The sequence below is a fragment of the Crocodylus porosus genome, unplaced genomic scaffold, assembly GCF_001723895.1.
Source record: "Crocodylus porosus isolate Cpor-Errol unplaced genomic scaffold, CroPor_comp1, whole genome shotgun sequence".
NCBI lineage: Eukaryota > Metazoa > Chordata > Crocodylia > Crocodylidae > Crocodylus > Crocodylus porosus.
Window position 1 is genome coordinate 5,132,936 of NW_017728917.1, and position 14,921 is coordinate 5,147,856.

Below are 14,921 nucleotides of genomic sequence, written 5' to 3' on the forward strand. Positions count from 1 at the left end.
CTCTTTCCTGCCAAGGCAGGGGGTCGGACTAGATGATCTACCTAGGTCCCTTCCGACTCTAGCTACTATGAAACTATGAAACTATGACAGAGAAGGCTGTTGCCTATGAAAGCTTATGCCTCCCTGAGCCAGTTAGTTTCTAAGGGAATTTTTACATATGCATGTGCTGCAGCACCAGGCACTTCGAAAAGCACCCAGTGCTGCAATGGATAGTTGTATAAGTGGCATTGGAGCACAGAAAATATCGATGGTCTACTTTTGAATTAAAACACATCAAAGGTGTTTCAGTTCAAAAGCGCACCACCGCCATTTTCTCCATGCTGACATGCATTTTGCCACTTATACAACTGCAAGCAATGCAGTGCGGTGCGTGCCAGCTCGCGTGTGGAACAGATTTGATTAATTGAGTCTTCTCTGATATGCCATATCTGCAACATGGTGCAGTGTGAAGAAGTACATCTATAAATATCCTACGGCCGTTGATTCTCAACCAGGAGTGCCTTGAGATCATTACCAGGGGGCTTTGGGTCACCACATAGTGCTATCATTTTTAGGTGTGCAACAATCATTCACAAGATAAACCCAGAGATTTGATATTGGAATCCACAGTGTTAAAAACATTTTGATCTGTTGAGGTCCAATTTCTTTGCAACAGAAGAATTGCTCTATTATCTTTCTGTAGTCAAAAATCGAGTGAAAATTTAGCTGACATGTTCTGAGGGGTGTCCCAAGTCCACAGACTGCCCTGAGTCTATCAAGGGATACCTTGGAGCCTGAAAAGGTTGAGAACCACTGATCTAAGGTGCCACCCTGTCCTGCCTTCTGCCTGAAAGAGAAGAATTAGATGCCTGCTTCCAGGAAGTGGCTGAGAAGCCCAAGCAAGTCATGGAGGCACCATGTTGAATGTCTAAAGCTGAAACATCTATGAGATTTTAAATTCACCCTTATCATTAGTGTTTCCAATTGCTAGCCTAGACAGCTCCCTGTTTAGCATGATGGCTGTTGTAAATTGTTCTAACTCCCCCAAGCATAGGTCAGAGACACCAAGTACCTAGCTCAGGGCTATGGATTCTACTAGAGAAACCAGGCAACTAATGGTTAGATGCTATGGTGCTGGGTGTCGTGCAACCTAAGTACCTGATCGCAGATACAAGATCAATGACGTAATGGATACAGCCACGCAGATTCCAGTACTTATAATTCTGCTGTTCTTTACAGAAGGAATAATCCCTTGATATCCAAAAGTGAAAGGTGTCCTAGTTAGATAAATTAGGTAGGCAGGCATCCTTGTCATCCCTGCACAACCACAACATTAAGTGTGCCTTTGGTAAACAAATGTAGAACACTGTCATCGCTGCAAAAATATATGCACTGCTTGGCCCCGGTCAGGGAGATGTCCTCGTGGTCTTTATCCTGATGTAAAGGCTTTTGAGCAAGTTTTACTGAGGGCACTTGGAATGAAAAGCTCTCTTGATCTGTAGGCATAGGCAGATCTCACAGGTCATTACACTCACGGACCCAGGGGCCTTCCAAACCTTTTTTTAAATTCTTTTTCTTTCAAGTAGCTGTCTAGCTGGGGATTGTGAAGCCCAGGAGCCAAGTGATGCTGGCAGACTTGACAAGGTTTCCTGCCAGCTGGTCGGAAGTAAGCGGAGGAATTCCTGGGCTCGTCTCATTGGCTAAGTGCAAACAGTCAAAAAGCCTGAGGCTGAATCGATTTAATCTTCACAGGTTAGTCTAACTTGCATAGACTGAACCAATAAGCCAGGGAACAGATGTTCATTTTTGATTCCAGAAATGCAGCCACATGCCTGCAGTGGCCCAGGCCAGAAGCCTGGGGGGTGTTAGAGCACAGCTCCCTGCTGGGCTGGAGCAGACAGCTTGGGCCAAGGCTAGCCTGCCCAACCTGTGGGGGTGGAAGGGATGTTTTCAGGGAAGGTGCAAAGCATTCTGGGATGTTGGGGGACTGTAACTTGAATCTGGAGGGAATCTGGAGGGAATCTGGAATAGCAGTTCAATAAACTGATTTAACCTAAATCAGATAAATCTGACACTATATCCATAGAGGCTCATCTTAAACTGGTTTTGGCCATTTTGAAAGCAGTTTATATGCATTGAACCTCTATTGTGTTACAGATTTGAACTGGTTTCTGATCACTTACACCAGTTTATGTGTAACTTCTTTCCCTAGTCAATTGTGTTTGAACACTAAGTGTAACATCACGTTAAATGGGTTGCCATGCAATTCTCAGCTACCTGATAAGAAAAGATTCAAAGAGGAGACAGGTACACAAGCATTATAATTATTTAAAAGAAGAAGAAATGACCCACAGAGTTGACTCTGTAGATGTGGAGTGCTAGAAATAGTTTCCAAGTGCAGGAGTTCAGCCAAAATGGTTGATTGTTGATCGTTGTGATCAGTGGTAATGCACTGAAGTTGTACAAGACACTCCATTGCTTGTTGGCCAAATAATGCATTGCCTGTGATAGAGTCTAATACCAGTCAAGGTGATATAATAAGTGACTAACTTATCTCACTAATAGTTGATTTGTAACAGCTGTAACAGAAATGCATGGGTTTAAATAAATACCCAGCCAACTAAGCCTGACTTGGAACCATACATCCAACACAGATCTTATAACCAGACGTGTATGATTTTAAGTAAAAACAATTGTTTTTAATTTTCTAAATGTTTTAATTACCTTCTCTAAGTGACACTTTAGTTTAAAAAATCATTACAGTCTTCAATTATATTTATCCATTTATATAATCTGCTAGTTTATGAAATCAGGCTGGTTTTTGCCGCTGAAATAACATAACCTTTTCATTGCTGATAAAGTAACTTCCTTGTTTGGATACCAGCATTAGTGATGTTGGCATTAGGTACAAGGTTTTGATAAGCATCACATGCTGGCAGATGGGAACAAATCATTTTATGCCATACGTAGACAACAGCTATTGTGACGTTTTCTTTTTCATTTCCTTGTTACAGATATTTGGATATTTCCTTACAAAAAATGCATGCATTTAGAATCAAGAGGACATTGCATATCTTGTCATAAGAAACTCATGGTTGTACAAATTTGGAAGCAATATTAAACCCTGATCAATATCAGGATCAAAATCCTGATCATGATTAAATCCTGATCAAATCCTGTTGTTTCTCTACCCAATGTTTAAAGTCTTGGCATCACAAAATAAAGGGTCAAATTTTGCCTTGGAGTAAATGGTTGCAAATCTCATTGAGGTTAATAGTGGTGGATCCTGGAGGCAAACTTGTTTCTTGTGGGTAGAGGAATTCTATGTGCATCTATGTATGGAGGAGGGCCAGTATAAAGGCCAAGAGCTAGACCAGTCCAGAGGACTTGGTGTCCTATACGGGTTCCATCACAGCAGGAGAGAAGTGCTATTTACTGGTACCTTTCACCCTTAGTGACCAAGACGAAGAGCAGCACTGAGGGGAAGACAAAAGGCTTTAACTCAGACTGCCATTAACTGTTAGGAAATGCCCAAATGGAAACTACCCTCACCATAACGATTTAGAGATGTGCATAATGTTATAAATAAGAGAATAACTTACGGTGGCTGGATTTTAAAAGGGGCTAAATTATTTTATGACCACCAACATTTGTGCAGTGATTACACATTGCAGATAGATAATGATGAGAAGTTAGATAAAGACAATCCAATCTATTGCTTTAGCAGCCCAATTGAACACTGTAAATATTTGCTCCACGCTACCACACGCTTTCTTTTCAGCTCTTTCATCTTCAGCGCTGTGCTCCTAGCGAAGTTTGCTATAGGCATTTCTTGCCTATTCACAGCAATGTGGAAGGGACTGCAAAGGTCATCTAGTCCAATCCACTGCACAGATGTAAGATTTGCTACATGTTTGCACAAAATAAATATTATAAGATCATGATCACTGCTGTTCCTGTAGCTTTGGATGTAGTAAAGAATGAGGTCAGGAGGAGGGTACAGATTAAAGCATCAAAGGTTTGCACTTCTGATTATTTTTGTGTAAGCTCCAAAAGGAAAATAGGACATATTTCTGAACATTTCATAAGCATTATAATCCTGGTGGGTTTAAATAGGTATCTATAAAAAAAAAAAAAAATGGTAGTGGACCAAAAAGGATCATCGACATCAGGTGGTGGACATTTTGTTCCATCCCACCTGGAGCTCCAGATTGTGGTGCTCACAATTTCACAGACAGGCACTAAAAGCCATAAGAGGAATCCCAGGATCTTTGAGGATCTCACTGACACTCCCTTTCCCCCAGAAATGAAAAAACCCCTATATCTGCAAGGGGACTAGTGGTGCAGCAGGATGGTCATGCAGTCCTCCTAGCTAATATGTAATTTGGAGAGATCCGGGCATTCAAGAGTAAATTGGATGCTTATCTTGCTGGGATCCTATGAGCCCAGCTGACTTCCTGCCCTTTGTGCAGGGGGCTGGACTTGATGATCTCTCGAGGTCCCTTCCAGCCCTGATGTCTATGTCTATGTCTATGAAATGGAAGATAAAGCAAAAAGCTTGAGCAGCAAGGAGGTGAATGAATTAGGAGAGGAAGGGATTTTTTCCAGATCACAGCAAAAGAATGTGCTGAAAAAGGCTCAGCCTGCCATTCATCCCTTCTTGGAGAAGACCAAATATGTAGATTTATAAAGAGTGGCTTCTAAATCCTCCAAGCAATCTCGGTTTATCTCCTGAATATGTATATACTCGTATTTGTGATGTTTTCTTTTTCAAGGTATATGCATTTATACTATGCAATTTAGTCCTTTGTCTGCATCTGTCATGCTCACTTTGAAGATGTACTAACATGTCTGGATGCTCAGTAAAAACCATTAAACCATTCAGGTTGGATCATTCTCTCAATCTCATACCTTCCCACAATTTGTCACCAGTTTGAAAACATTTAAACCTTCCTGAAAAGTGTTCAAGCACAAGTGACTGAGACACCTGCAAATTGCCCCATAGACCATGACACTGGGTAGGACACCCGGGTCGTGGCCCGAGCAACTTTTAGCATGTTAATTTAGCAATCTATGCAGTTAAAAAAATAGCTATAAAGTTTGAACTGGAATGACGATTGCACATTTGTGGGTTATATAAATTAACATACTAAAAGCTCCTCGGGCCATGGCCTGGGTGGCCTACCCCGTGTTCTGAGGCCTATGAATTGCCCCAACTAGCATGATTTACCTCCAGAGTGGGGCGGTGGTCCACACAGCAGTACCATTCCCTGACCTTGGCGGACTGAGACTGTACTTCTTGTTCTTGTTTTGAAGTTTTCAAGATCTGTTAAGAAAGAGAGAAGGAAGAAGTGAATGAAATGGCATTATCGTTGTAAATCAGCAGGGTTGCATGTATGTTAGGGCTGTTTTCTTTTCTGAGGGAGATGCAAAATGAAAGGAACTTGGAAGAGATGTCTGCTGAAGTCTGCTTCTAATACATAGGAAAAACAGGCTGCTACCTAGGGCAGCGAAATAGAGGCAGCAAAATGTTCAATAAATGTTCACATGGATAACTGTGGCTGGGTAGGGGTGGACAGTTGTTGATTCACCCGTGGCAGAACTCTCCCCCAGAGATAACTCTGACTACATATCGCGCCCGTGCAATTAATATAAAGCCATTCTGAGAGGAAGTATTGCTGTAAACTGCCATTTATCCTCATTCATTTTACACCCCGTGCCTGAGTGCCTGCAGATTATGAGTCTTTGTCTTTTGTAGGAGCCTTGCTATTGGTGCCTCACACAGCCTGGGTGGGAATGCAAATCTGCAATCCCGAGCACTGCGAAGTTCCCAGTAGCAAAGCCCCCTGATACAGCTGACATACATTAGCTGCACCTTGCTTTATTACACCACATTTTTCACTTTATCTTCCCCACCCACATATGCTTTCTTATAGGCACCGTGAAAACATTTTCTCTCTCCCTGCCCTACACACTGGGTTGAAGAAACCTACTGTTAATTGTTGATGCCACACTTAGTGACCCAAGTCCTGGCACCAAATATTGATCAGAAGCATCAGCTGCTGTGGGAGCTCTTGTGCAGTGAGTCACTTAAGTAGCCCTTTTATTTTATACAGTGACTTGCTTTGGAGTCTTCACTTCTTTTTGCTTTCAATGAAGCTGAACCATTTTTGGCTATATCAAAATTGTCCTTTGGTGCAACAGAAAGACACAGCAAATACACAAGCAATACACGCATTAAACAATAAGAAAATGATCATAGCATAGCAAAATGAGAACATTATCTCCTTCAATATTTTTTTTTAAGAATTAACAGAGACACATGCACAGTATAGAGATTGGAGGAAGTCTCTGCTCTGTTTTAGACATGGCACTAAATCAGATTTTAATCTCAAAGTGTTTTCTTAAATCCTGCAAAAATATGCTCTTGGCTTATAGGAGTATGGTTACGTACATGCAAACGATCCGTGTGACATCAGTCTCCTTCTCTCTTGCCCCTTGGGCTGAGAGATTTTCACTACTGCCTCAGTCACTGTGAGCATATGAATATAGGGAAGGCATTGTTTGGAGGGAAAGATGGATTATAATATTCATATTGAGATAGTACCAAGGGGCCCCTGTCCTGGATCAGGATTTGAGTATTTTAAACACAAACATAGACAACAAAGATGGCCCATACCCTCCAAATAACACAAGCTAAGTAAAAATAGTGATTGCAGTGAAAGTGCTGGTTACTTACAAGATTAGCCATATTCACATAATGGTCAACTTAATTACATTGGACCACTACTCTCTACATGAGTCCATCTTAAAACCTTGCATTATCCTGCAGTATACACTCTTTTTCTTGAGCGAATAACACTGTCCACATTCAGAGGATGGATAGCTCTTGAAGGGAAATGATGGAAACCTGTGCACTGCAGCGAGTTGTGTAAATGCGAACACACCAACACAGCAGTGCAACTAGGGTATGATGACTGGGGCACAGTTACCAACTAAATGGGGGTCAGGAGGGCAGAAAAAGCCATTGCTGCAGCAGCCGGGTGATTCAAGCATTGCTAAAGCAGCAGCTGGAAGCAACAGTATAACCCACCCCTGCCCCAGTTAGTGAAGGAGCTTGTTATTCCTCTGGCCAAAAGTCACTGCTGACCTCATGTGTTGCAGCTGTGCCAGGCACCCGGCTGTGTCCTTACACCTCTGCTCCAACACAGCGGCACGTCTCAGCTCCTACTGATGTCAGTCAACTAAATGAGTACGCTGAGGGCCGTCAGCTCTTTGCAGAGGTGCTTAGCCCTTTTCATGTTTAATATAATATTGACAGATCCTGATGAACATCTGGACCTATCTGGAGCAAAATCAATGCAGGACACAGTACAAGGTATAGATAAGAAAAGAACAGCATTAGTGGAAGCCTCTGGATTGGAAGTCATCAACTGTTCTGGGTCTGTCCAACAGCATTTTGGTTTGGCAAACTTTCTTTGCCTTCCTAATCCATTACAAATCCGTCGCTATTCATAGTCTAGAGAAGTTGCAGGGAATCAACATGGTGAGAGCTCTTTAAGACGGGAAAAATGGCCTTTTACACTTAGTAATGGAGAAGCAATCCTTCTCGAGGCCCAGGTCCGTGTTGTGTGGGCACCCAGAATTCCCCCAAGGAGTTATGACTGCACAAAGATGCAGGACAGGACAGACCCCATTTGTATGGGTTATTGGTACGAAACCAAAATGGTGTTGTGGGGTGGGTGATAAAACGTGGTATTAGGAAACTTTTTTTTAGCAGGAGAACCAGTTTCATGATGGAATAATCTGCTCAGGGAGGGAGGCATAAATAACAAGTAACAGCAGCAGCACACTACAGTGACTGTTGCAGGGCATCCCTGCCCAAGGGGCTGGAACTGTAGACTTAGCCACACAAATAGTCACTGATCATGATTTCCTATGGGACTATTCACGTGGGCAAAGATTGCAAGATCAGTTCCCTGGAGCAGTGGAGCAGACTACATGGCTCAGGAGATCTTCTCCCATCTGTTCAGCTGCTGTTGCATAAATCCAAAGACACGACTTTGCTCCGTCGTGAGACTTTATTGCCATTGTTTTTCTTCTGCCTTACTTCAAGTCAACACCTGCACTTCGAGCAACGCATGCGGTTAATGAGATCAGCTCGACAACAAGAAAACATTTTGCACAGTGCAGCCGTACAAAAGACAGGATTCTAGACCAGCGCAAGCTTATTATTTAAAGTTTATTATTACATTCTTACTGTTGCCACCTCTGTCATGAGTCTTCCCATATTTGATATTTTGCTTGCAGCTCCATCTCTTAGAGGGGAGCGATTACATGAGCATCTTGCTTGTCTTTTTTATACAAATATGTTTACATTCTAGGTTGTAGGGGGAAAAACCTTGGAGTTAGTGCACTTCAAGGATAGGTACAGACATTCAAAAAGCCTAAGGCAGAATCCATCTAAGTTGCACAGGTTTTTTGTAAGTGGCGTGGTTTAGATCAGTTGTGAACAGAACGCACATTCACCCTTTGGTGGTGGTGGGAGGGGGGAATCTTAGACTAGGTTTCTACATTTTTACTTCAGTCTGTGTGCAGTGTACATCTGTTTTGTTATGGGTGTAGACCAATTTCTGATCACCAGGGATCCTGGTTTTCTCTGTTTAAAATATCACAGATCCTCTGATTAAAAACCTCCAAATCCATGATTAAAATGAAACACCGCTTTATACATAGGTATCAGTTGAAAACAATGTTTTGTTGATATAGTTACAATTTGGAAACCTACCAGCACCTCATCCACTATAATAAGTACCTATACTCCACTATATTCTAAGTACCTATACATTTTTGGTATTTGCTTTTGAGTTTTTTATCATGAAAAAATCAGAGCTCTCCCCTGCCCCCTTTGCTCACCAAGACACAGGTCCAGGCCACTGACTTCCAAGCCACAGCCCTCCAGCTCTGCTGGTAACCCTCACTCCACATCCGCAGCTGCCAACTGCTGGAAGGGGACCCTAGCTCCCATGGGTGGCACGGCCAGAACAGAGCCCATGGATGGGGGGGGGCTGCCTGCTGTGGGCTCAGGCTCTCTGCCTTGCTGAGCCCAGAGGGTGAGACCCTGCATAGCAGGGCAAGGCAGGGCAGGGTGGGGCAGGGAAGTTTGCTGCCACTTCTGGAAGCTCTGCATCGCCTTAGCAAAGTGCCCCCTGCCCGCCTGGCAGCAGTGAGGAGTACAACTCTGTGCCACCACCCCCCCTGCTGCCAGGCAGGCAGGGGGCACTTTGCTAGGGCGGTGCAGGGCTTGCAGTGGCAAGGAGCTTCCCCTGGAGCTCTGCCAGCCTGCAGAGGGCTCTTTGCAAAAGTGGAAAACCTGCGCGTTCCTCTGTGAAAATGAAAAATCCACGTTTTTCTTGCTTAAAAGGGAAAATCTGCGTTTTTTCCATCTTCCCATGGGAACCGGAAACCCTGGATCCTTCCTCACTTATTATATTGGTACAAGTGTAATGTCTGTACCTGGCTCAAAGGCTCAGAAACGAGGCGGCAAATAAAAAGCATTTAAACAAATCTCATGATTTTATATTGCTAAATTCATAACTCTTTTGCATTTAAAGGTACTAAGAACTATGGACTGCTTCTTCCCTACTCAGCCTTGTTCTTTACTGCTTATAATCATGAACACCAAAGGATTCCTACTGAAGCCAGAAAGACTATTTCAAAGAACAGTGCTCACCAATATAAGCAAGGGTTGCCCTTAACAAGCAAACAGTAAATTAAATATATTAACATAATACATGAATATTTAGATTAGACTGTGCAACCCCATTAACCACAATGGGAGAACCCTTTATACATTTTGTCTTTGTGTTCCTTGGTATTTTCTCTGTCAAAGATTGAGTGGGGAGGGAGAATAAAGGGCCTTTTGGTCACGTGTCATAATCAGATCATTGTTGCCTGATACCTGAAATTCTGGTTATATTTACATGGAGAGAGAGTATTCAGTGTAATGACAGGTGTAAACACAGAGAAAGTCTCTAACTTTTTTTTGGATGCTGGCAAAACACCTAGTAATCTATTTATGATATGAAAAGTGCAGGAAGTAGCCCATTTGGGAGATCTGCAAGGAATACTTGGAGCTCACTTCCAAGTAAATTCCAGGTTGAAAATATAAAGATCATTCATTGTAACATACTGTAACATTGTAACATACTGTAACATTGTAACATACTGTAAATAGGGCCTTGACTTCGCAAGCACTTATGCATGTACTTAGCCTTATTCAGTGAACAAAGGCACAGCTGTGAACCTGCTACTCAAAACAAATAGCTCAGTTGGTTTCAGTTGTGGGCAACTAATCATAAATGGGTGTATGAAGGGTTTTATGATCTAGTCCTACAGGAGGAAACACAATTAAAACTCAAGAAAAGGCTAATGCACTGCAAAACATATTTAGCCCATTTATTTCAGAACCAGCAGTTTTGTTTTCTTTATACAACTTCATAGCGTGCAAATGATTGTACCATAGTATAACTGGTAAAAATAATTACACTTTATTAATAAGAGATTTCACTACATCACTATTTTGCTATAAAATCTTTCTAGGGAAGTGTGAAAAAGCTGAGCTGCTGATTTGCTAAATGGGTTACAAAGCATCAGGATTAGCAAAGTGCTGAAAAAAGGGGCTCAGTTGTGCTCTCATTTACTGCGAAATGCAAGGAGAAAATTTCCCCGAAACTCCTAGTCAAATGGTGCAAAATGTTCCATTTTAGAATTAAATTCTGCACAGTTGAACAATCAATACATGGAGGCAAGACCACTTGCCAAACAAAAGCTAAATGCACTCGCTGAAAATCTCTCCAGAAGCAGCTTTATTGCAAAAGTAGTGCTCTTACACATTTCTTCGATTTATGCTATCCTCAATCAAAGGAAACACACCTCTCCAGCGCCTCTCTACCCCTGCATGAAGAGTAGGTGGAAAATTGTTCTCTATACTTTCTATGATAAAGATCAATGGGATGGCTTCGGAGAAGAAATGAAAACAACCCTTTGCAGCTGCAGATGACTGTGAATTACAGTGCAAGTGGTTCAGTTATGTACGTCTCCCCTTGCAACTAACTCTTAACCTGTCATTTATGCACTCCAGTTTGACTTTCCCCCCAAATTCAAAGATGCTGCAGTCCATAAGGTGGATTTTTTCCTATTTTGGTTTATTGACAGCAGGGTTACATAAACCTAAATAGCCTATCCAATGTGTGCTTCACAGTTTCTGACTCCTTCAACTTGTCACTTTTAAGAAAAGGATACCTTAACAACAAGACAAAACAAGGAACAAGCTTCAGAATGTGAATATTTAAAACCAAATCTTAAATGCTCAGAATTTGCACATAAAAAAAGGAAACAGATTAATTTGAAACTCCCTAAAAATTCAAGATTAACCTTGAGTCTACAATTTGAAAAGTTGGGACACATACCCCTCCTTTTTTTTTTTTTTCCCCCCACAGCTGCACCCTTCTTAAAGACATTTGGCACTTCGCAGGGATTTGTCATATTGAGATGTCAGTTAGATTTTGTGTTTTGCTTTCCTCGTTGCTCTCAGGAATCAGAGATAAGGTTATCATTTAGTCTCCATTGCATGGCTAGCAACGGCCTTTTAACAAAAATTATAATTGCACACCTGCATGAAGCACACCAGCTGTACACAGAGGCCTTGCGTGGTATTTTCTGAGTTTGGTGACAAGTGGACAAACATATTGACATGCTAAGGTGTGAGAGCAGAACTCACTTCTCTTTTCTGCCTTGCTTCTTACGTTATTTGGTTAGTTCCTTTTGCTTCCCTTTGCTTCTTTTTGATGACCCTTTCTTCTGTTGTGCCTCTCCACCCTTGCTGCCCATGCCCTGTTGCCTGGGGTCTACTCCCTCCCATTGTCTGTCCTCTTCTATTGCTAAAAATACCTCCTGTATTTTCTGTGCCCTATTATCTAAGCACATTTACCCAAGTTCCCCACCTCTCACCCATTCCCCTTAGTTCCCCTTTTCAGCTATTTAATTTTGCTCTTGTATGAGCCCTAAACTTTAGACCCTTCCTAATTAGCTAGCCATCTCTTCCTGTTGCCCATCCCATGAGTACACAGCCTTCCTTCTGAGATGCATGGAAAGAAAGGTGGCATCAGTTTACTCAGCTTCATACAGCGTAAGAGAGAGTATAGACACCAAAAGTCAGCAGGGTAAGGAAAGAAGCCAGCTAGCAGGGGGACCCCTGCTCCCTCCTAAGTGTACTGTAAGAAGGTTGCTGAGGGAATATTTTGCTTAGGTCCTTACAGCATAGGGACCAAGTGATATTGGAGGTCTGGTAACATGGATATAACCATCCTACGTGTGTTGTTTGGGCCTAGACCAGTTATGTTGAAAGAGGAAAAGGAAAAGCTAGATTTTTCTCTAAATATTCCTTATAAGAAGACCTTGGATAATTGAGGCTACTTAAAATGCAAATTCTAAGATACAAGAAATGTTAATACTCCAAATATATTAAACAAATCAACTTCTCAGTGAGAAGCACTGAAATCATGTGAAGTGACTGAGATGAATAAAACATTAAACATCATGCAAATATATAGATATGGTTACCAGTGGTGTAGTACTTGTGCTGGGCTGTCAGTGATGTATCAGACAATTATTTGGTCTTCATTTACCATGGTAGTTTTATAACTTAATAGGCTACCAAGCATGACATTAAGAATGAGGCTATATATCAAGACCACAAAGCATTATGTGAGTTTTATACAAGAAACAGGCCTCAATCATTTTGGGGTATAAATCTCCTACTGGTTTTGTGATGATATTGGTTTCTAAATAATTCCAGAGATTATTTATTTAAAAACAACATAATAATTTAAAAAGTTTTCATATCACACAAAATCAAGGATAATGCCAGTGGAAGTAAATACATTAAAATGAGGTTATATAAATGACTAAACAAAAAAATCAATAAATCACAATTTGAAGACCTTTGAAAAAGGGCAGAGGATTCCAGAAAACAGTTCTGACCACAATTATACTGATTTCACACAGACTTGAATTCCTATGTAGTTACCCTTGGTTTATATTGGGGAGAAACTCCTGCCACAAAATATGGAAGTTGAATACATGAAGAACAACTGTTCTGTAATGTCCCAGTTGCTTGGGGACAGTCACTCCATTTAGCTTATCTACCCACCAAATCTACTGGTTACATTGAACCTTAGGAAAATTATGTCACTAAGAGACAGCACCTTATCATATTGGTAGTCCTGCTTAGGCTGATTCATAGGCAATGACTTGCTCCCTCTTACACAGCACAACCCTCTATACCAAATAAAGCATTAGTTATAAATGACCAGTGCAGAGTCTGATGATATATTATTGTTAACCACAGACAGACAAGGGAGAGTAGGAGCAAAAATTTCCATGATGTGGATCCACAAGCATGTCTGGAAGTATACTACCCCCCCAACATTTGCTGAACACCTTCACCAATAAGATTATAATGCAAGTTATATACTAGCTACTTTAACACAGAATTGTGTTTCATTATAGTCAAACCAAAGTTATACATTTAGGGATGATCAGGGATCTGGGTTTTTCATTTCCCATGGAAAAATGGAACAAAAACCCTGAGGATTTCCCCTTTTAATTGAGGAAAAAAATACATTGCTCATTTTAATGGAGGAACATGTGGATTTGGACCTGGCACTTCTTGTCATTGTGAGCCCTGTGCCACCGTGGCGAGGTGCCCCTGGCCCATGGAATTGTGCCCCTTGCTGCTGCTAGGTGAGCAGGGGCACTTGGTTAGGATGGCATGGGGCTTGCAGTGGGAAGGAGCTTCCCTGCCCAGCCCCGTTCTGCCCTGCCACACCAGGTCCCACCCACTGGACTGCAGAGCCCCCACGGGCTTCGCTCTGACCATACTGCCTGCAGAGGAGGGGGAGCCAGGCTCCAGGCTCTGCTCTGCTGCAGCAATCACTGCCTCCCATGGGCGGCAGCTGGGGCTCGGCGCTGCTGCGGGGTAGGAGGCTGTGGACCTGGGTTGCTGGCCCACAGCCCTGGTAGTTGGGGGCCCTTCCAAGCAGGGTCAGGGCGTAGAGGGCTCTGGGTGGGGAGTGAGGGGCACCAACAGGGCTGGGGGGCTGTAGATGGGGCACCAGCAGGGTGCTGTGGGGGGCTGTGGCTTGGGAATCAAAGGCCTGGATTTGTGTGTTGGTGAGCAAAGGGGGCAGCGGGAGCTCTAATTTTGCATGATAAAAATCCAAAATCAATACGAAAATGTATATGTACTTAGAATTTATTTTATTGTAGTGATTGAAGTGCCGGCAGGCTTCCAAATTGCTTTCAAATTTTAAATATATCAATAAAACACTGTGTTCAATTGATACATACACACACACACACGCCCACACAGTGGCATTTCATGTTAATTGCAGATTTGGGGGTTTTAGCAGAGAATCTGTGATTTTTAAACAGAGAAAACCAGGATCCCTGGGGATAAGGAACGCAGGCTTACTTAAGAGTGGGATGTTATAACCTAAAAAACAATGAATTGGAAAAAGGATTTAGGAGTCAGAGCTGACCAGCAACTTAACATAAGTTCTCAGTAATGTGACGTGGCAAAAAGGGCTAATGTGATCTTTGGATAAATGATTGGGGAGTGGTGGGTAGGAGGCAGGGTCGTTTTCCTTTGCATATGACACGAGTGAAGCCAACAATGGAATTCCAATCCTATGTACATGTCTGCCAGTTGCTATTTAGAAAGGATATTAAAAATTAGAGAAGGTATTGACTAGGGTTGTGCAAAGCAGGCCCTATTCGATTCAGATTTGGCCCAAATCAGTGATGGTAATTCAAATCGTTGATTTGGATCACTGTCCCAGATTTGATTCAGCCAAATCCGAATCTGAAGATTTAATGCT

The 14,921-nt window shown here is 42.2% G+C and overlaps 1 protein-coding gene across 4 annotated transcripts in view; it reads right to left on the reverse strand.

Annotated features, from left to right (window-relative positions):
- The window catches only part of CNTN4 (contactin 4), a 565,520-nt gene that overhangs the window by 157,461 nt on the left and 393,138 nt on the right, over window positions 1–14,921 (reverse strand). For all 4 annotated transcript variants that reach the window (XM_019536614.1, XM_019536612.1, XM_019536613.1 and 1 more), the window contains exon 6: window positions 5,210–5,305. In XM_019536614.1, coding sequence (XP_019392159.1) covers window positions 5,210–5,305 — 96 coding nt within the window. The remainder of the gene's footprint in view (window positions 1–5,209; window positions 5,306–14,921) is intronic.